Here is a 23,874-nt window from a genome sequence, read left to right as displayed (position 1 = left end):
TGATTACATCTACTCGGGAAGTATGCAAGTTGTGAATGCTTGCCCTCCCGTTTTATGTAATACCACTTGCATACGTATCAGTATACGGTATTTAGTATATTTTCGTCGCCTAGTTGGTTTACATTCTCGGTACAGTGTTGATGAATGCAAGATCCACACTGAGAAGCGAAGACCTGTGGGGAGGGATTTGAGTGTGGGAGGGATTTGAGTCTTACTTTGTCCAGGAGCAACAGATGGTTCATGGTCAAAGCTGCTCGTATACATGGACTTTAGGATGGGGACAGAGTGGAAGCCTTTTGGGGCTGGAAGATTTTCACCTTATGCTCTCTCCTCACTGCATTTCTCTTTCCCCCTCTCTTTCTCTCTCTTAACTCTTAACAGACATGTATACAGTGGTGGAAAGTTGACTCGGAGTCGTCAGTGAAGTCACTGACTGTGGTTTATAAACAGCTTCGAGTAAAACAGCTTTGACATCTGTCAAATCCTTGGTATTTTTACCATTCACGTGTGTTGAGCGAGCAACACCGCATTCTCCCCCACCCCCCACCACACACACACACAATTGTATTAACTGTCAGCCGGTCCGTGGTAATAGAAAGGAACCCCTGCTGTAGGCTACCTACTGTATCTTTGATGTGGCTATTAGCACATCTTGCTGGTGTTATCCCCTCCATCGTGTGTAAGATAAACACCCATATTGTTTGTCCATAATTATATGGGCAACGGGATTAGTAACAACACTTCATTGGCCACGGTCCCTTTGATTTATATAACACTTCATGTTAAATGTATCCTCTACATCTGTCGGCTGTGGAGTGGACTCTGGAGTCGGTTATTTTTAAAACAGTATTTATATGTATGTGCTTGGTGTGGATGACCTTTACCTCTTCTCCACTCAAGTAGAGATGTCAAGAAAACAACCTGCATTATCCTTGCTCCACAGTGACACACACACACACACACACACACACACACACACACACACACACACACACACACACACACACACACACACACACACACACACACACACACACACACACACACACACACACACACACACACACACACACACACACACACACACACACACACACACACACACACACACACACACACACACACACACACACACCTTGTCTGGGTCTCTCCAGTTTGCAGCAGGTGTTAACTTGTTAAAAATGACAGTGTAGCGCTTTGACAAAAAGTCAAATCATTGTGCTTCCTCTTCCATCTCTCCCTGGTCACTAGGGAGGGCCTGGTGTGATTTGGCCCAGTGTGATTTGTTGTGACCTTTGTGTCCACAATGGTTAGAAAAAGCAGCACCAGTGCTGTTTGGAAAGGCGTTGCATTGGAGGTGAAATAACACATAGAAACATGGGAAGCATCTGTGTCATTTTGGATTTTAGCTATATCAATTTATATAGCACATTAGTTGGCTATTCAAAGATAGAAGACGACTTTAAATGAAGGATTCCTGCAAGTCGCTATGCAAGTGATACATGAGCACTAATGTGACAAATGAGCACTAATGAGCCTGTATAATGATGATGATGTTGCTGTTGGGCAGAAACCTCTTATCTCCATATTCTAACTGTTTGTGTTTTTGTGGTAAATTAACGCCCTACTTGATCATACTACAGTGTCACACAGAAGCATCAGTAGCACATCAGCAAGCTTGAAACACGAAGCATTATTAACAGGCCCATTTGCATTTTGGCGATACTGTACGTACCAGTAAGACGCCTGAGGGTGAGGTCGCGTGCACGCATCTGCCTGGGTGACAGCAGACTATGGGCGAGCACTGGCGCTTTGGAATGGGGGGGGTCAGATCAACATATCCGCCTGGGTGACAGCTGACTGCTGCGCGAGCGCTGGCGCTTGCCGATTTGGCATGGGGGTCAGATCAACATATGGAATGAATTCTGTACTGGACATATATGGAGCATGTCTTGAGTGCACAGGGTGTGATGAGGTCAGATCAACATATGGAATGTCAGAAGAGGTCAGCTCCATGTATGGAGATCTAAGGGTGGCAGTGTGGGCAGTATCTTGAGTGTAGAGGGTTTGATGAGGGCCCAGGTAGGGCCGGGCCTTAATTTGCAGGCCTGTTGAGAACTCTAGTTTTCGCCGGTGCCGGGCTGCACAAATAAGTTTCGGGTAGGCCCGTCTAGAGTTTGAGTGGACAGGTATCAGTCAAAAGGGAGACATCGAAGAGGAAGGATGGATGGGGAACGATCAACATATGGAATGTCAGAACAGGTTCTGACTTATATCCATATATGGAGATCTAAGGGTTTGAGGTCAGATGTAGAGTTGCTGGCCAATATATATGGAGGCTTTCCCCATGTATGGGGATTTTGAGTGATATACTGACTGACTTACTGACGGACAAAAAAAACGTACGATTTCATAGTAAATGCGACTTGAGGTCGCAATAACTTTTTATTGTGACCATAGGTCGCAGATTACAATCAAAACCTGCTAAACCTGTCAGTCAATCAGTCCGTCCGTCCGTCTTACCGTCACACCACCATATATGGATGTCAGTCCGTCACACCTCGTGACACGCTCCATATGTGACCAATCTCAACGTTTTAAGACACTAGTCGGCGCTAATGGAACTCCACAATTGACCTGGCAGTCTCCATAAGAAGATCACGACACTGACCTCATCAAACCCTGGATAGCCATACATGGAGAAGACTGGATCATCACCTAGATCTGCATATATCGGGCCGGCCAGCAACTCTACATGTGACCTCAAACCCTTAGATCTCCATATTTGGAGCTGACCGGTTCTGAAAATTCCATATGTTGATCCTACACCACCCGTCCTTCCTCTTCGATGTCTCCCTTTTGACTGATACCTGTCCATTCAAACTCTAGACAGGCCTGCCCCAAAGTTATTAGTGCAGCCGTACCCGGCAGCCGGCGAAAACTACAGTTCTTAACACTTTGATTGCTACAAGATCTCGACAGGCCTATTTGGATGTTGCTACCGTTTAACATTGCACAAAGGCCTTGTTCGGGGGCCCACAGCAAAATGTTCTCTTATAGCGAGAATCACACGCATACATCAAAAGAAAGCTGAACTTGTCCACTTCAATTTAAAAAATACATTTTGATTTTACCATGTTCCATTCTGGAGATATTGACCTTTTTGCAACACCTGCATTTGCCTGGAAGTGGTTATCTTGAACAGCGAGCAGAGTTATGGATGGTTTAAAGTCAGAGACATTGACAGGCAGATATAAAATTGAACCCAATAAATATCCTATACATCCTATACACCGAATGAAAGCCCTGAATGTGTACTTTTACGAGGAAAAGAGTAAACATTGATCCCATGTACAGTTAGACAGTAATTGGTTATTGAATGCAGCTTGTGCCCACCAGATAACTTCAGAGAAGACATGGACGTGAACTCCTCAATATTCACAAAATAAGGCCTATAGCGACATATAAATACTATATACCGTATGAAACAGAAGACTCTCTGCTTTCATAAGAAAAAAACTTCTACTGTAGTAATAATAAAAATCACACCCATGTGAAGTGAGTGGTGCAACTCTGTCCCATATTCTGTTCTCTGCTTATTCAATACAGATCGCTATATACGGACTGAGGCAGAAAGTCATGTAAACCTTTTATTTACAGTTTGGTCTGTAAACTTCTACTGTAATAATAAAAATCACACCCCTGTGAAGTGAGCGTTGCAACTGTTCTGTACTTATTCACTACAGCTCGCTATATACGGACTGAGGCAGAAAGTCATGTAAACCTTTTATTTACAGTTTGGTCTGTAAACTTCTACTGTAATAATAAAAATCACACCCCTGTGAAGTGAGCGGTGCAACTGTTCTCTACAGTTGCACCGCGCAACTGTAGAGAAACTGTAAATAAAAGGTTTACATGACTTTCTGCCTCAGTCCGTATATAGCGAGCTGTAGTGAATAAGTACAGAACAGTTGCAACGCTCACTTCACAGGGGTGTGATTTTTATTATTACAGTAGAAGTTTACAGACCAAACTGTAAATAAAAGGTTTACATGACTTTCTGCCTCAGTCCGTATATAGCGACCTGTATTGAATAAGCAGAGAACAGAATATGGGACAGAGTTGCACCACTCACTTCACATGGGTGTGATTTTTATTATTACTACAGTAGAAGTTTTTTTCTTATGAAAGCAGAGAGTCTTCTGTTTCATACGGTATATAGTATTTATATGTCGCTATAGGCCTTATTTTGTGAATATTGAGTTCGGGTCCATGTCTTCTCTGCAGTTATATCTGGTGGGCGCAATGTGCATCCACCCAGTAACCAATTTATGACAGACTGTACATGGGATCAATGTTTACTCTTTTCCTCGTAAAAGTACACATTCAGGGCTTTCATTCGGTGTATAGGATGTATAGCATATTTATTGTGTTTATTGTTATATCTGCCTGTCAATGTCTGACTATAAACCTTCATAACTATGCTTTCTTTTTGATGATGATGATGATTGCCGCCTCGCCTAATCTATCTCACTGCTTTCATTGTTTTGATCGCAGTAACATTGGGGGGGGGGGGGGGGGGGTCATGGGCACATTGGGCAGCAAAAGTCTTGATCCGTACGGCTATAAAAAGTCCCATTCCACCGTTCGGTTCAGAACTATAGTATAACGGTGAGACGCGTTGTCATCAGCTGATTTTGTTTTTCAAGCTAGTGTAGGGGAACATGCCTGGGCATGCTAGCCTGGCACGGCCAGACTCATAGCGAGGGTTCACTGATGTTTCCTCCGGGGAAGAATCTTCAGTGAATCCCCGCTATGAGGCTGGCCAAGCCAGGCTATGGGCATGCAGCTTGGGGGCGATGGAGGGGGAAAAAAGCGTCACCCGGCTGTGATGTCGACGAGAAGGAAAAAATGACTTCCACAGATGACAACACCACGGTTTAGGTCGCGGAAAAGTTCGTTATACATTACACCCGGGTCGATTACGTCCCCGACGCGTTCATTGCGGTCTTATCACTACAATTATAATGAATAAAAAAGCGTTACAATCACACGTCTGAGCGATCTCCGATTATGACGGCTCTGCATGGCGATACGTGATCCACCAACGGAACACTGTCTTGTCGTGGCGGCCCCTCGATACTGTGGTTAGTTCGTAGTATTGTAGGCTCGGGGATCGTTTGGTCGCTACAGTATGAAGAAGGAAACATGCATCTGTCCATGTGTGTTGCAGACTATGCATTGCAATGCCGATCTGGTGCATATGTGTCTAGGCAGCGTTCCGTTCAGCGTTCATCATGTTTTTTTTCCGAGAGACAGAGGAGAGCATGTACCCCCTCGCAAGATCCTCCTCCTGGAGAAACAGGAGGGGAGGGGGGAATCAAATGTCCGAGGTGGAAAGCCTGGTGAGGCGAGGTTAGGTGAAATTTGATTCTTTTCACACACGGGCTACATCGGCATGGGGGCATCCATTACACTGGCTTCTACACGTAAAGCGGCCCGCCCTCCTGTTTTCAGGAGGGGAGGGTTTTTTTTTTTTTTTTTTTTTTTTTTCTGATCACGTGAGCGGGACTAAGCAGCAATGATAGGGCGATGGTTCTTCATTGTCCGGGTGGGTAAAAAGATGAATGAAAGTATGCTATAAAAAAGTGATTGAAACTTATTGATACGTGATCCGCACCCGACGTTTGATTAATTGATAACGTATTGATACGCGATTCGCGTCGGCTGTGTTAACAGGCCTGAAAATAAAGGCCTGGCCCTACATGTGCCCTAACTGGTATGACTTGTACAGATTTTGTCCAAACATCACGCAAATCGATACACGTTATAGTCATGTGATCAAGACAGATCTGTCCAATCTTTTAAATTACATCCTGATTGGCTAAGATTGGCATCTAAAGTTTGCAGGAGTGATTCGCTTTGACCAAATCATGTATGCAGCGATTACACTAAACTTCGTAATGACTGAATTCCGAAAATGACTGGCCTGCAATAACCTACCCGGCCATTGTTCTAGTATTTTTCCCCTTCCCCTTCAAATTCACAACCTGGACCAAAGGGGGGCGTCCCATCAAAACCTCACTTTGAAAATCAGTGCATTTTTTATATGGCATACTTAGTTGACTGCACCTGGGGAATAATAAAGATAAGATCTTAGTGGTCTCGCTCACTTAATAATAACGATAACCTTGAACATTTCACTGGCTTTATTTTGAAGTGTTGGCCCTATCGTGTGCTGGAAGTACCCAATCCTTTGTCCTGCCATGTGTCAAAGTCTCATTCCAGAGCCGCTGAGTATAGGATGACGGAGAATTCCCATCTTACTACTGTTTGCTATATAGCACTCACTGAAGTTAACATTTAGTAACCAATTATATTCACTAGATTTACTATTCTTTTCATATAACAATATTGTTGTTCATTGTATCATTATTTTAATCTTTTCTCTTGGTTCACTTCTCTTCTGGGAAACTGAGAAGTCAGGGTCCAATACACAGATAACGATGCATTCTCGCTGACTCCCACTCAACCCTCTCACCGTTTCTGTCTGTCTGTTTCTCCCTTTCCTCAGTACCTCTCTCCCTCCTCTCTCTCTCTCTCTCTCTTTCTCTCTCTCTCTCTCTCTCTCGTTGAACTGGGACAATATAATACTTGTATTCTCCTTTCTCATGATGTTACTTGGAGATCCTGCCATGAGCACATCTGTCAACTAACGTCCATGTATACGTGTAATAAATATCACTTTGAACCACTTGAGACAGCTTTTGCAATACTTATTCCTCAAACGTTGTAGTGTACAAATGTGCCACATCAAGGATCAAAACATCAAAATGTTATCATTTTTAGTATGCTGCATGGGGAGTCTGTCAGGAACCTTCCCTCACTGCACTGGTTCTCAAAGAACCTCCAAAATTATATATTTGGCTTTGGTAAATGGTAAATGGTGCATTTATATAGCGCCTTTATCCAAGGCGCTTTACATAGATTGTGCATTACATTCACCCATTCACACACACATTCATACACCGATTGCAGCGGAAGCCATGCAAGGTACCAACCAGCACATCGGGAGCAATTTGGGGTTCAGTGTCTTGCCCAAGGACACTTCGACATGTAGACAGGAGGAGCCGGGATTCGAACCGCCGACCCATGGATCATTGGACGACCTGCTCTACCTCCTGAGCCACAGCCGCCCATTTGAACCCCTATTCAAAATCACTGTAGTGTAGTGTAGTGCCGCTTTACTCTGTTCTCTACTGGCCACTTTAGGTGTTGCAGCTGTCCGTGCTCGGACAGACAAACCCAGACAGACAGACAGACAGACAGACAGACAGACAGACAGACAGACAGACAGACAGACAGACAGACAGACAGACAGACAGACAGACAGACAGACAGACAGACAGACAGACAGACAGACAGACAGACAGACAGACAGACAGACAGACAGACAGACAGACAGACAGACAGACAGACAGACAGACAGACAGACAGACAGACAGACAGACAGACAGACAGACAGACAGACAGACAGACAGACAGACAGACAGACAGACAGACAGACAGACAGACAGACAGACAGACAGACAGACAGACAGACAGACAGACAGACAGACAGACAGACAGACAGACAGACAGACAGACAGACAGACAGACAGACAGACAGACAGACAGACAGACAGACAGACAGACAGACAGACAGACAGACAGACAGACAGACAGACAGACAGACAGACAGACAGACAGACAGACAGACAGACAGACAGACAGACAGACAGACAGACAGACAGACAGACAGACAGACAGACAGACAGACAGACAGACAGACAGACAGACAGACAGACAGACAGACAGACAGACAGACAGACAGACAGACAGACAGACAGACAGACAGACAGACAGACAGACAGACAGACAGACAGACAGACAGACAGACAGACAGACAGACAGACAGACAGACAGACAGACAGACAGACAGACAGACAGACAGACAGACAGACAGACAGACAGACAGACAGACAGACAGACAGACAGACAGACAGACAGACAGACAGACAGACAGACAGACAGACAGACAGACAGACAGACAGACAGACAGACAGACAGACAGACAGACAGACAGACAGACAGACAGACAGACAGACAGACAGACAGACAGACAGACAGACAGACAGACAGACAGACAGACAGACAGACAGACAGACAGACAGACAGACAGACAGACAGACAGACAGACAGACAGACAGACAGACAGACAGACAGACAGACAGACAGACAGACAGACAGACAGACAGACAGACAGACAGACAGACAGACATACATACATACATACATACATACATACATACATACATACATACATACATACATACATACATACATACATACATACATACATACATACATACATACATACATACATACATACATACATACATACATACATACATACATACATACATACATACATACATACATACATACATACATACATACATACATACATACATACATACATACATACATACATACATACATACATACATACATACATACATACATACATACATACATACATACATACATACATACATACATACATACATACATACATACATACATACATACATACATACATACATACATACATACATACATACATACATACATACATACATACGGACACACATAGCTGCGTACTGGAGCGGAGGCACCACTCAAAACGTTGTTGTGCCAAAAATGGTGAGGTGAGGTGAGGTGATGTATTTGCACTCATATAGTCGCAAACAAATGTGTTTATTTCCCCAAAGCTCAAGCAGCCGAAAGATACTTCTTCCTCAAGTTGTCATTTCTATCAGTCTGTAGCTGAGATTCATAAATCATTGGCTTGTGACTGTCAAAACGTGCAGGTCATCATCTGCTATGATTAAAAATGGAGGAGCCGATCAGTCAAAAACTCAACTGTGTTCATACTGTAGTATATTGTTGCTGCTTGGGCAGCAAACTAGTTTCATCTCCCTATTTATTGTATTTTCGTAAATGAATGCACTACTTGATCATATACTAAAGTAGAGCGTCACACAAAAGTATCAACAGTTGCATATTGGCAAGCTTGAAGTGTGGCACTTTTCAGCTTGTAGATCTGCTACTTTTTTTGTATTTGAATCCTGAAAAGTAAGCCTTTTGGACATGAGGTTTCCACCCGACAGAGACAATATACTGGCAATGTTTTGTTCAGTTAACCATTTCAGCCTTATTTTGTTGTACTACGTTGTACTGAAAATACCCGACCTACAAGCTCACAACTGGTCGCATAGCAACACACTGTAAGCCTGTAGATTGGCTATTTACGATATTTGTGAAAATCTTGAAATTCTGCTTGCTAAATAATAAAATCACACCCGTGTGAACTGAGTGGTGTAAGGTCTTATATAGCCTGATCAGCTGTGGTCTGACGTAATGTCTGACGTAATGAAATCACACCCGGGTGAACTGGGTGACCGTAGCAACCATGCTCATTTTTTGAGCACAGACAGACAGACACGTAAACTAACAAAGCCAGTCGTAGGAGTGGTTTACACCACTCAAAAAAAAACCCACTGTGTATTATGTGAAATGAGCGGCACTCTTATCATCATGCATCTTAACTCAGCCAATCAAAGTCATCAATTCTGTGCTGGCGTGCTCATACGTACAGTTGGAGGCCATCGATATTGTCCTTTTCTTTTTGCTGAGGTTTGCGTGATCTGCGCAAAACCCCTTTTGGTGTTTTAAACATTATGTTATAATTTAGCTATTGAAAAATAGCAGATCTACAAGCTCATAGCGCGCCACCGAGTGGCGCGCTACGAGCTTGTAGGTCTGCTATTTTTGAAAAATCGTGAAAATATTTATTTCAGAAAACTGGAGGATTTAGAAGGATTTTTTAAAATGTTGAGGTCAGGCCTAAATGGGTCAAATGATAAGGGACAATATCAGTGGCACCCAACTGTATACAGACACAGATACACACAGAGCGCCGCTCAAAAATTGTCCCGACAACACTTCACTGCTTGTATTTGTACTGTATAAGTTAGTGACAAATAAAACCTTCCAGATTCATGAAAGTGGTTCATTTCTGTAGACTTTCATTTCTGTAGACTTTTGGACCATTAAACCAGAGACATGTTTCATGAAAACCTCTCCGATAGCCTCCAGTCTTCCGTCTACAGCACAAGGCTCAGGGGTGGGTTTGCATTTCAAATCTACAGGGGCTCCACTGCATTTCATTAGTACAGTTTCAAGGCTGTGTGCATATTAAGTTAATCTTCAAAAGAAGCTAAGCGTTTGAATCGCATCGGCATTACTCTTCAGAATGCGACTGCTACCTGGGTTTAGAGACAGAGACCCACAATCGGTATGAAAGCGAAAGGGGATTCCACTTTAAGCCATTAAGACCTGAGGTCGATTGTACACAATATCTTCTAAATCCTAACAATTTTGTTTCTTTTAATGTTTTAAATAATTCTGTCTGTGGGTTTCATAGCCTGCCCCAGCCAGTGTGATTTCTGGTCTAGATAAGATTTCCGGCGAAAACAGCCTGTGGACAGGGACCTGCACAGTAATACATGAAAGGGGGCACTGGCCCCTGCTGTTATGACCGTCGGAGAAAAGTGCCCTCTACGTCCTGAACTGAAATGAATCATTTTATGTTAAAAAAAACAGTTTTGAAAAAATAATAAAAAAATCTAAACTTTTTGGGGGGGTTTTTTGGTGTGAAATCGGTGAGTAATTGCTAATAATATGAACGTTTTCTTCCTACATTCTGCACTGCAGGCAGCACAGTGATGATGCCCCATTGCGCCTGCATTGTTGTCAATTAATCTGTCTTTTATAAATATATAGAATATTGGCATTGGCTCTTGTTGCACAAATGTTATGTGGACAATGTGGTCAACACTCAACAGCACTGTTTGCAAATGTAGTAGGCTACATTTAGTCACAAAGACACAAATATGCTGCTGATGAATGGGCAACACACAATCAACCAAACAAGCTGAACACATGGCATTCCATCATTGATGCAGTTGAGTGCTCACACAGCCGCTCACAAGTCACAAACGAAACGACTCAGGGATCAGGGTGCCAGCCAAGTCTATGGACTGTTTGTTTAGGGCACTAAAAACAGTGAGGCAACTACAGTGGGCACATGAGTGTGCTCCTTTTTGAGGGACGCAGGTTTCATATTTGTTTTGTCACTAACACAAACATTAAATGCCATGAACAATGAACAGAGTTTAATGTTTGTTTTGTCTGTCACTGAGCAAATCGGCATATGATGTTATGTTATATCGCGATGATGTAAGATGATAAGGGTTGGAAAAGCGCCCCTCACTTCACATGGGTGTGATTTTTTTTTCTTTTTAAGTTAAAGCACTTTATTGATTGAGTAAATAAGCATCTATCATATTTTCTTCTATGATCTTATCGATGTTCATATCTTGCTCAATACTGAGAGTACCGATTGACTCTAGTATAGTTAGTATAACCTTGTGTCCCCAACCCCCCGCAAAATGGTGTCGGGCACCCCTAAATAAAACCCAAATTATGTGGTGTGCACGTGCACCGCAAGTGCCCTTTTCAAATTTCGGCCCCTGCCCCACCAAATCCCTGTGCACGTCCCTTGCCTGTGGTTTCTATTGGTTCACTGATCTGTGCACCGCAGTGCGCCCGCCTGTCACAGAATATACAGTACTGTATATGTATTGTCTACTCATTCCTTGAAGGTCTGAAGAAGGGCTGCAGCCCGAAACGTTACCACTTCAGTAAAGAAATATTTGGGAGCATAACATTTGCATAAAAACTTGCATAACATTTCTTGATTTGGGGCAAAAACCTCTTATCTCCATTTTTTTACTTTATGCATTTATTTTCTTCGTAAATGAATGCCTATCTTGATCATAGAGCGTCACAAAAACATAAAAAAGCATCACATCTACAGTACAAGCTCGAAGCGTGGCGTGAAGCGGCACATTTTGAGATTGTCGATCTGGTACTTTTGAATTTGAATCCTGAAAAATAACAGTTTGTGACATGAGGTTTACACCCGACTGAGACGAACGATATCAATTAAAACCAGCATTCGGCAATAATGATGAGATGACTGGTGTTGTCTTACTGAGGTCTGGAGGCTTCAGCCTGGTCTGTTTGCAGTTTCTCTCCACCCTCCACCTCCATGGTGCAGTAGACGATCCTGTTGGGGGCCAAGGACTTAAGCCCCTGGACCTCCATGATCACTATCTGGAGAGACGGAAATCACATCAAATCAGAGCAAACCAAATGTATTTATATAGCAAATAAAACATAAAAATCACACCCGGTTTAGATCAAATTATCTGCGTAGAAGTGTGACGATTCTTGTTGTCAGGTGAAACCTGACTAATGAAAGCTCATGAAATATAAGCGACCTAGTCATCAAAGTATGGACCTAGTCATCAATCGACTGTATGAGATGTGGGGCCATCTGAATTTCCCCTCGGGAATCAATAAAGTATCCGCCCGCCCGCCCGCCCGCCCGTCTATCTATGTAGTGAAAATAGCTGATCTACAAGCTCACAAGCCGTGCTAATCGCCATTTAAAAATGTTTGAAAGAGAAAGTGATTAATTCTGTCTGTGCTTTTCATGAATTATTTAACCAATCAAAAGTATTAACAAGAGCTTGGGAGTATAATAATAAACGGCATTGGAACACAGGTTATATTCTCTATAATCCAGCCTTGCATAAGCTATGCATGCATGTTTTAGACCACACTAATGTACAGTACATACTGTAGCTAAGTGTATGTAATGAATGTACTGTACTGTATATATCACTGGTCTTTACTTGCACAGATCTGTAGGGATAGTGTACTACTGCAAGTTGATGTATTTATGTGCATATCTTACGTCTCCCTGCATTATGTTACTCCCCCCACATTCCCATTACAGTCCAGTACTGTTCTTAATATTATATTGCTGTTGTGGAGTTTGCATGTTCTCCCCGTGTCCCCTAGGGTAGGTACCCTCACAAAAACATGCCGTAATCCTGGTCTCTAAACTACCTCCCCCTGGCTAGCCGGGGCGCCTGATGGAGGGGAAAGGAACTGGTCGGAATAAAGTGTTCCTCCCACGCGCGGTCAGTCCGCTGCCCCCCCAGGTTGGCAGAGGAAGTGTAGTGCCCAGGATTACATTAGATAATTGACACTGGGTGAAAAAATGGGTTACAAAATTGTGGGATAAAACATTTAAAAAATATATATTATATTGCTGTTGTTGCCCAGTAATGCAGACCATACTGTATTTCACTCCAACATGTCCCTGCTTGTACCTGGATGAGTCAGTGTGACAAATAAACATTGTGATTCTCTTGCCACAATAACCGTGGCCTCACTCACACATGAAGGAGCCTGCCACATAACTACTTTGTGGTATAATTGAATATTTCAAGCAGGGAGCGAAACAATGTAAGCTGCACTTCATTTGGGGGGTGAAAGCAGCAAAGTGGAATTTATTTACAAAGCCTTTTATACAAAACAAATCAGCAGAAGGTTCTCTGCAGAGGTAATGCAAGAGAAAGTGCAAGGAAAGAGCTAGACAAGGTCCTTGATATAATCTCAGGCTCAAAACATTTTGTTTTTGCTCAACTTGCTTCTTTTATTTTTTTACTGATTTTCTCATTCGCCAAGTGTATTCTTGTAAATGGAAAATGGTGCGTTCATTTAGTGCCTTTATATCCAAGGCGCTTCACAATACACATTACATTTCACCGATCCACACACAGTCACACATCAACGCCGGAGGCTCAAGGACACTTCGACACTCTGGGGAGAGTCTGGGATCGAATTGGGAAGTGGCCGCTCTACCTCCTGAGTCCTGAGACACTGCAGCCCCGTACATAATACAGTAAAGATAGCTCTGGTCCATAGCTCTAATGCTGTCGCATTTAGAGCTATGTTACCAATGACTTCCGGGGCTCGCATAAATGCCTCTTCTCATAAATAAAAAATAACGTTTTTGCTTCTCACCAATACAAAGGCGGGTTGTGTCATTAGAAAGCCTACTTTCCTTAGTGGAAGCACTCTGACAAGCACTTGGAATTGTAGGAGTTGAGGCATTACATTTAGTTTCACTAGATTCTACAGGTAAATATTGAGATCTACAAAGTAAACTAAATTGTAGATCTAATGTTGCGGATCTGAGCTAGTAAATTGCCTATTTTCAAAATGTTTGCCTCTTTGGCCAATGTTTGACCAGATTTGGGGTTTGTTGATTACTTTTAGATTTTATTATTATTATCTTTTTCTGCCTTCATTGATAGGATGACAGGAAATGGGGAGAGAGATGGGGGGGAAGACAAGAGGCAAAGGCTGTCGGGTTTGGGAGTCGAACCCACGGCACGCCATCAGGCTCGCTCGACCGCCTAGGTGCCCAGACAGTTGAGCTAACCGTCCGGGCCTTGTTGATTACTTTTCAAAAAGGTCTTAAAAGTCTTTCACCGTCATCTCCCCCCCGCCCCCCAACCTCCAACCGCCAACCCCACATACACACACTTCACACACGCCCACCCACCTCCAGTGTGAAGGAGAGGACCACGTCGGACTTGGAGAGGAGGTCTACCTCGTCGCCCATGTCCAGGAAGGAGTTGTTCATGGTCGAGCGTTTGAGCCTCTGCTTGAAGTCGGTTCCTCCCTTGGACACGGGCAGGCTCTCAAGGTTGGACATCAGCATGTTGACAGAGGAACGCAGCTCCTCCATGTACATGGCCTCCATGTCGGGGGACACAAACTGAGGATAGCGACTCTCCTTTAGGGTGAAGAGGCAGATCAGAAGCACATTCCGGAACATTTCATTTAACCCAAACCCATTTAGACCTGAGCTTGATTCTAAAAATGTCTTCTAAATCATGACCCCATGTTTCTATTTCAGTGGTGCTCAACCTTTTTCATATCAAGGACCCCCAGAATTATCTGTATCTGATGTTGTTCCAGGGACCCCCCAGAAGCAAAGATTTTAGTTAAAAACATTCGCTCTGAAAGAATATATATTCAAAGATTAGCGCCACATTTTCTCAAAAAAAGCAGATCTACAAGCTCGTGCCACGCTATGAGCTTGTAGATCTGCTATTTTTCAACAGCTAAAGCATAACATAATGCTTAAAACACCAAAAGGGGTTCCCGCCCAGAATGGGTTAAGACCCGAGTCAGATTCTGCAAATGCCTTATGAATCAGTAATTCTCTACACTTTTTTTGGTAATTCTAAATTATTCAAAAATGTTCAAAAATAGCAGCTCGCAATTCACGCACAATTATAAATACAACAAATGTTGCATTATAATGAATTATGAAGTAGAGCATGAAATAGATTATAAATGATATGTTATTTGGTGGAATTAAATGAGTTGGTGGTGTAGTCATTTCCAGTGACCACCATGTAGGCCTACTGTTATTGTGTAATAACCTACTGTACCTTGGCCACCCTCTCAGCAAGCTGGAGTCTTCCATCCAACTCCCTACGGATCTGTGCTGCCTGCTCGTCCACATTGTCAAGCTGGGGAAAGCAAACAACAGAGTCAATGAAATCTATCAAAAAGCTGAGTGGACGGAGGAGAGAGAGAGAGAGAGAGAGAGAGAGAGAGAGAGAGAGAGAGAGAGAGAGAGAGAGAGACGAAGAGGATACAGCCACTGTACAGAGATATCCAATCAAAAGCTGATGGGATAAAGGAGCATGTTAATGAACCACCATTCAAGACTTAAGGGATTAGAATGACATCAACTAATGAGAGAGTAAGCACTAATTTCAATCATACAAATTGCCTTTATTTCATTCCCCACTACGTGACATTATGCACATTATAAATGCAGCATTTTCAGTCTCTTATTATGAAGATTAATGATTCTTCATACAGCAGTAGTTTGCATGCAGTGTGTGTGCGTGTGCGTGCGTATACTGTACGTGCGTGTGTGTGTGTGTGTGTGTACGTCCCCTGGTCTTGTATGTATTCATATCTGCTTGCATAATACTAAATGTTCCATGGGTGAGCTGAAGGATTTCCAGCTGTTCCATAATTATGTTTTACGTGATATCATACAGTATAGTTTCAATATAGCATAGTGTTACTGTATGTCGATAGTGTGGTGTTTAAATCGATGCTGTAGTATACAGTAGGTTCTGCTTGGAGCTTGTTGAGCTGCCATTTTTGATGCCTTTGTGTGACGCTGTAGTATGATCAAGTAGGCCGTTGATTTAAGAAGAAAAACAACAACAACAACCTGAAAGCATCTGAAAGCAAGGAGAGAGGGGGGTGGGGGGTTTGGGGGGTGGCCTGTGCTTATTGTAAATTATTGCCGGAATTGTAATTTGCAAATTGATGCAAGTTCACTTCTGTTTCCCAAGAAGTAATCTAAATAGTAAAACAAAACTTCAGCATATGGTAATGAAAGAGTATAATTGCTCTTTAATTACCATGTAGAATAGATGTATATGTAATATCTTTTTCCCCACATTATTTCTTTTCTCATTTCTGTAATTGTAATTGTGTGTGTGTGTGTGTGTGTGTGTGTGTGTGTGTGTGTGTGTGTGTGTGTGTGTGTGTGTGTGTGTGTGTGTGTGTGTGTGTGTGTGTGTGTGTGTGTGCTGAACTGTAAATTGAATACACTGTATGACATGAACCCTAAACCAGTGCATGGCATGCATTCTCCACACCTACTGTAATTGCGTTCGTCTAATTGGCTTTCCGGTCCTTTCCACAATAACTACAAACACAACACATACCCATCCACCATGCACCCAGCTGCAGCTAATTAACTTATGAACTCTAATTACAGCAGCCTCAAGCACATGCACCCCATGGCCTAGAGACCCTAGAGAGCAGTGGTTGACAAAGTGGCGTCCGGGGACCCCCAGGGATCCTTGATGGGGTTCCAGGGAGTCCTCAGCAAAAGATGTTCATTGTTTAGTCTTGCAATGCCATTGGTCATGATATTTGCATATAAATACCCCCCACAGAAGCAGAAATTCACACAACTTCAAAATCTCTGGACATGTTTTTTACTATTTTTAACCTTTACCCTTTAACCCTGAAAAAATTAAGTAAAATGCCTGTAATATATTTGTGATTAGAATGTCTAGAACATGTACATTCATTATTGTGAAAGATATCCCCCAAATGTAAATTATTAATTTATTATTATTATTTAAAAGATTATTATAAATGTGCGTAACATTTGCATAACTTTTTTTTAACATAATTTCCTCTGCAAAGTCCTAGTAGTACAAAGTAGTAGTAAGGTTGAAATCTATTTTTTGCAACTAGAAATATATCCGGGTCTTGCAGGGTTAACCACTTCCAATCCATTTATACGTTGGCTATTCAAAAAATGCTTGCATTTAAACAGGACTTTGCACTGGAACAGTGCTCAGGATCTGAATATACCGTAATTCAACAATTATTCAGTAAAGGAGGGGAAAAAAACCATTAGTAATGAATGGATAATGATCAAATTAACCTGCACACAGCATACTGTATGTACACTATTTCTCTCAGGATCAGGCCTTCCACAGCAGTAGGCCATGAGTGGGGTCGTCACTCGTCACCATTATTATTACAAACCAAACATCAATAACATGATTTAACACTGTACTGGATGACTATGCTAAAGCAAGATGTGGTCACATGGACAGCGGTCTCTCTCGACGTTTCTCTTTGCTTCGCCGTGCTTCTCCCGTAGAATGGAACTTTTTATTTAGTTTTAGTCAGTCTTTTGAATAAAATTCCATTTAGTTTTAGTCATATTTTATTCATCTGAGCTGTTTTAGTTTTAGTCCGGCTTTATATGGCTAAAACTAAATGGAATTTCCTTCAAAAGACTAGATTTTAGTCAACTAAATTTACAGTTGATTTAGTCAGTCATTATGAATTGAATACCCAGGACCTGAATGGAAACAATTCCGCAAGGACTTTTTTCGGTGATCCAATTGGACGTGATTTGTAACTCTCGGACTCTCCGACTACGGGTGATTTGTAACCCGCATCACGGGTGATTCTTAACCCACAGCGCATGCCAAGACTTTTGGTATGTACGGATAAACGTCTGCACCCCACCCCATCGCAGTAAAGCTTTCTGGAGTGAATATGACCAAAGTCAGCCTTTGTAGCTTTAGCCAAGAGGAACCGGTAATTTACAATTTCCCTCAGGAAAGATAAAGTTTCCCTCTATCTATCTATCCATCTTGTCTAGTGTCTAACCTCTCCTGTGCAACAATAACCTTGGGTATTGTCTGGATGCTGATTGAATAAAAGTTTGTGTGCAGCGCTGAAGGCTGAAATCACATGCTGACTCACGATTCATGGCTAGCACTCCAAATATATTGATTGTCCAGCATCCAGAGGATTGGGTTTAAGGAGAAAACAATGTTTCATTTCATATTTATTTATTTCATTTCAGTTATGGTTTTACATGATCATATTCATTTTTACTTTGTACTTATTTTTTACATATTCCATACCAGAAACGAAAAGGAGCAGGAAGAAGATAAATCTTATTTATACCTGCCCCTATCATTAAAAAAAAAAAAAAAACATCTAATTGATGCTGCTACCAACCATACATTTTATCACCATGATTACATCAAAGAAAAAATAAAGAAAAAACAAAGACAAAGAACATTGAGCTCAACAAGAGAACAAACAAAGACAACGCTGAGGAAACATGCTTTAATGTAAAAGATGCTTTTTTCAGATTTCAGATTATATTATTATATTTTACTATCTTGAAAAACATGTTTTTTTCTCTAAAATGGTTCAACTAGCCGATCAGCATGTTGTGAGCTTGTAGATTGTATTTGAGATTTAAACTATTTTAAAAGGATTTTCAAAAAATAGTAGAAAATGGCTAATAGGATAGGGAAAGGGAAAAGAGGTAAGGGGCGGCGCAAGATATAGCACATAGTCTATTCTCTATGCATAGTCTATTCTCTATTCTGTTCTTTAAAATATTAATTGAATTACATTAGACATTGGTTTGATAGCTACAGAATGTATACTTTTCAACTACAAGACTTCTTTAGTGCATGTAAGTGGAACAGTTCCTGCAGTACTTTCCCACTTGCCCATTTCTGTGTGTGTGGCGGTTTGATGGCCATGTTGAAGCCCATTTAAATTTAGCTGCTTATCTCTATTCTTTTTCTGCTCTTCCATTTAATTTTGTTATCGGCACAGAGTTCCACTTGTCTCTTTGGATTTGGTGTGTGTGTGTGTGTGTGTGTGTGTCTTTTTAATTCCTGTCCAAACCATATGTCTTCTTTATGGAGCAAGGTTGAACGGAATCTAAACCTCCATTTTGAAGTATTCTTGCTCTGTATAATAATACAGCCTATTGTTCCATACCCCATTAATTGTATAGTGATTTCCAAAAATATTTCTATCAATTATTGAATTAAGCAATAAGCCACGAGAGGTCTCAGGTTATCGGGTATTTTACAATGGCTGGGAGGTGTAGGCAGACCTGACGCGCAGCGGAGCTGGGGCCTCGAGTGGCTTATTGCTTTTCTAAAACGGTTACAAACATATAGCAATATTAACCTAATAAAACTATTAAATTCACAAAAGTAGCTACACTTTGCGCCACCAGAGCGAGCCACATCACTTCCTTGTTTTGCTCGGCAAGTAGACTATGTGACGGGAGAATAGCACTTGATGTCTTTACGGGGCTGCCTGGAGCCACACATTCACAGTCATATGAGCCAGGCGGTGCTTAGACGCCCGCTCGGCATGGGTTCATAAGGCAATCAAGCGCTCCCCTTCCCCAGTACAGCTACAGAGATGCGGAATCAGCTGAGAATGATATAAAGTGATTGAAGGTGTGGGTTATCGGTCACGTGACGGTAACCAGCCAATCAGAATCAAGTATTGGGACTAACCATTTCAGAATTCAAAATGTATAGCATTTTATAAGTGCTCAAAGCGCTTTACAATGGTTCATATATATTGGGAGGTGTAGTGGCGGCTTCCCAATGGTGGCAAGCTAGCACCGACCGACTCATTGGAGGCAATGTAGGGTTCAGTGTCTTGCCAAAGGACTCTTTGATGTATGTACAGTATATAGGAGGTGCCAGGATTCGAACCGCCGAAACACGGATCATTGGACGACCTGCTCTACCTCCTGAGCCACAGCCGCCCTATCCAAAGCCTAGAATCAAGCCTGACCATACAACATTTGAGTGATTCTGGGAAAAATCTATCATTCTATGCTATCTTGGATCATCCGTTTTTCGATGCGAGTCACTCTCTACCCTCAGATATATGTTTTGCCAGGCAAGTGAGCCGATCGTGCTCAAGTTCTGGCTGGCATCAAATGTAACATCTGCCTGTTGATATGCTCTGCTGCTCTTCTATTCAACTCAGATGATCGGTAGTGGCTAAGAAGGTAGAGTGGTCGCCTGGGAATCGGAAGGGTGCGACCATGATCTGGTACCACCAACATTTAGAACAAACTTTCTCACAAAAATTCTCATTCTACTACAATGCCACCAAAATGTGGAATGTCCTAACAAACAAAAGCGAACTCAAAGAAAGTCCAAGGCAACTCTGTTCAGTTCAAGTAGAAAATCCTTTATTAGATTAAATTAGCCGAAACACTTAGGTCAACAGCAATTTTTAACCCTTGCTTTTTAATGAAATAAAGGGTTTTCTACTTGAACTGTACTTGTTTAGAGTTTTCTATATTTAGTACCCACAAAGCGCTTATTTTTTTCTGATCATTAGTGTCTGTATTTGTTGATGTACAGTATGTACATACATGTATTATTGTATTGTATGCTATGTTGATGAATTGAATACATCGGACCACAATGGAAACAAGGACGTTTTTGTGTTATCTTTTTAGCATTAATGTCTGACTGTACCACATGCTGTTTACATTTCTGACTAATTAAAGTATTCAATCATTTAAAAAAGGTTCCCGGTTTGTTCCCAGGCTGCCCCCATGGCTTCGCGTCAAACAGGGACGTCATGGGGAGGACAGTTTCCACACACACACACACACACACACACACACACACACACACACACACACACACACACACACACACACACACACACACACACACACACACACACACACACACACACACACACACACACACACACACACACACACACACACACACACACACACACACACACACACACACACACACCCTAAGTACAGTAGCACCACTCTTTTCAGACGGGTCTGATTCTTACATTCTGTCTAAAAAAAACTATTCAATCAAGCACTCGCACAACTAGTCTTATTTTTTCCGATTATCTGAGGTTTTGTTATTTTCATGTTTTGTTGTTTCTGATGTTTTTGATGTCTTGATGATAGCCATACATTTATTAACCACCTTCAACATGGCATCCCTATTTTGCCACATGTCTAATAAGCTAATATCTTCAAACATGTCCCCCCCCCCCACACACACACACACACACACACACACACACACTACTGTATATTGCCATGTTACTGTGACGTTTGCTTATATCTTTTCCTTCTCAGTCTTTGTAGTTCTGTGCAAACTGCCCATTTAATTCCTATGACAACCAGAGCTCACATGAAGGCGTTAATCAAAGGCATGCCATTCAGTGGAGAAGTCAACAAGTCTGTGCTGCTTGATGACGCCGATGCCTCATATCAAACATGCACCACCGGGCACATCGTTTTGCTGTGTGGTGGCAGAAACCTTGTATGTCCAAAACACATCGTTTTGCTGTGTGGTGGCAGAAACCTTGTATGTCCACAGCACATCGTTTTGCTGTGTGGTGGCAGAAACCTTGTATGTCCAAAACACATCGTTTTGCTGTGTGGTGGCAGAAACCTTGTATGTCCAAAACACATCGTTTTGCTGTGTGGTGGCAGAAACCTTGTATGTCCAAAACACATCGTTTTGCTGTGTGGTGGCAGAAACCTTGTATGTCCAAAACACATCGTTTTGCTGTGTGGTGGCAGAAACCTTGTATGTCCAAAACACATCGTTTTGCTGTGTGGTGGCAGAAACCTTGTATGTCCAAAACACATCGTTTTTGAGTGGTGCCTAACCGCTCCTATATGCAGCTGTGACAGAGCAGCCTCTGTCACAGTAATGTATGCTGTTCAACAATACACATTCATTGTATTTATGCTGTCTTGTATGTTGACATTTGGATTCTCAGTCCCACAGAAGGTGCACATTCTGCTGCGACATGTGAATCGAACATACTTGTGTTTATCTATGCAGATGCTGTAATTGGGACGCTGCCTTGATTGCCTGAAGAGAGCTCTGATTGATTTAGGGGGAGCGTCTTGGGTATTGCTAAATGCATTGTGATTTGCTGACTGCTTAGCCAGGGGTGGAGTCAGGAGTCTATATAAAGGGGAAATGGTTCAGTAGAGAGTGGGCTGCCATGGGGAGAGGTTGACTCCAGTACCGCTCTGTTAAGTTATGTTCTTTACCTATGTTGTCCAGGCCTGGAACTTATCTTTCACCTGCAAGTCTGCCTCATGTCCATTATGTCATTTTTAAGGTTTCCCCACTTGGTAACAGCAGCTATGTGTGTCTGTCCCTATGTACACCTCTGCAATGGTACTGTTGAGCAGCGCCACACACACACACACACACACACACACACACACACACACACACACACACACACACACACACACACACACACACACACACACACACACACACACACACACACACACACACACACACACACACACACACACACACACACACACACACACACACACACACACACACACACACACACACACACACACACACACACACACACACACACACACACACACACACACCTCCATGAAGTCAAGGCTTCATGGGGTCTGTAATTTATAGAAAACGAGTACTCCTTGAATGGTTTAAAAACATTTTAAAAGCAGTGAATTTATTTTCACTACTTCAGTGTGACATGTATGTGGAAATATGGATCACTTGAGATACAAGGTGTCTGCCCGGCAGCATATACAACTAACACTGGCTAATTGGAAAGTGTGTTCTGTAACATGGTGTGCCACCATCAATACAAGTCAAGGTCTATTCATAGCTTGGAGCATACATGCAGTATGCCAACACTGATGGTTTTCCTGTTACTGGCTTTATGTTTACATTTCCAGCAGGCTATGCACATTGCCTCTGTATAGTCATTAAATCATTACACTTAACCTTATTAATTGAGTCTGTAAGTCAAGGATGTTTGAATCTATCTTTGGTGTGTAGGTCACCCAGAAGAAAATCACTTGTGTTGAAGTAGCTCACTTACGTAATATGTATTTAAAGACCTAGTGAAATGACAAATGTGTTTTTCACCATTTTAGACCATTTAATTCCAGAGTCATCATACTGTATACAATGGTTGCCAAAACCATGGGACATTTTCATTTTTTGTATATTTTTAAATCAAAAGTCCATACAAATCAAGCAAGCTGTCTGTGTATTTATGCATGTACGTATCTGTATATTGTCTGTATCTGCGTACTGTACGTTTTATGTATACTGTCTGTATCGGTGTACTGTACGTTTTATGTATATTGTCTGTATCTGTGTTACGGGTCCCCCTCAAAAATGAGATGCTGCATCTCAACGGGGCTATCCCTTCAGTAAAATCTGAATCTTTAACATTTTGGACAAAATAGTCAATTCTATATGAAGGTGCCCAGATGTCCATAGTGCCCACCTATCCTGTTACTATTAAATATCAAAAGAAATAAGTACAATATCAAAGTAAAAAATACCTTTTCATAGTACAAATAAACAAAACCGCCACAAATGTCTACTTCGACTACTTCGAACTACTTTCAGAATAATGTAG

At 42.0% G+C, this 23,874-nt stretch overlaps 1 protein-coding gene across 3 annotated transcripts in view; it reads right to left on the bottom strand.

The window, feature by feature from the left end:
• The window catches only part of cadps2 (Ca++-dependent secretion activator 2), a 229,821-nt gene that overhangs the window by 123,015 nt on the left and 82,932 nt on the right, over nucleotides 1-23,874 (bottom strand). For all 3 annotated transcript variants that reach the window (XR_013790062.1, XM_079501503.1, XM_079501504.1), the window contains exons 4-6: nucleotides 15,489-15,569; nucleotides 14,591-14,824; nucleotides 12,161-12,282 (exon numbers count right to left, since the gene is read on the bottom strand). Coding sequence is in view for 2 of the 3 variants with exons in the window: in XM_079501503.1 (XP_079357629.1) it covers nucleotides 12,161-12,282; nucleotides 14,591-14,824; nucleotides 15,489-15,569 (437 nt within the window). In the remaining variant the exon portion in view is untranslated. The remainder of the gene's footprint in view (nucleotides 1-12,160; nucleotides 12,283-14,590; nucleotides 14,825-15,488; nucleotides 15,570-23,874) is intronic.

This window comes from Electrona antarctica (genome assembly GCF_951216825.1).
Source record: "Electrona antarctica genome assembly, chromosome: 5".
Lineage (NCBI taxonomy): Eukaryota > Metazoa > Chordata > Actinopteri > Myctophiformes > Myctophidae > Electrona > Electrona antarctica.
Note: the sequence above shows the minus strand (reverse complement) of the source record. Positions and strands in the feature narration are given on the sequence as shown.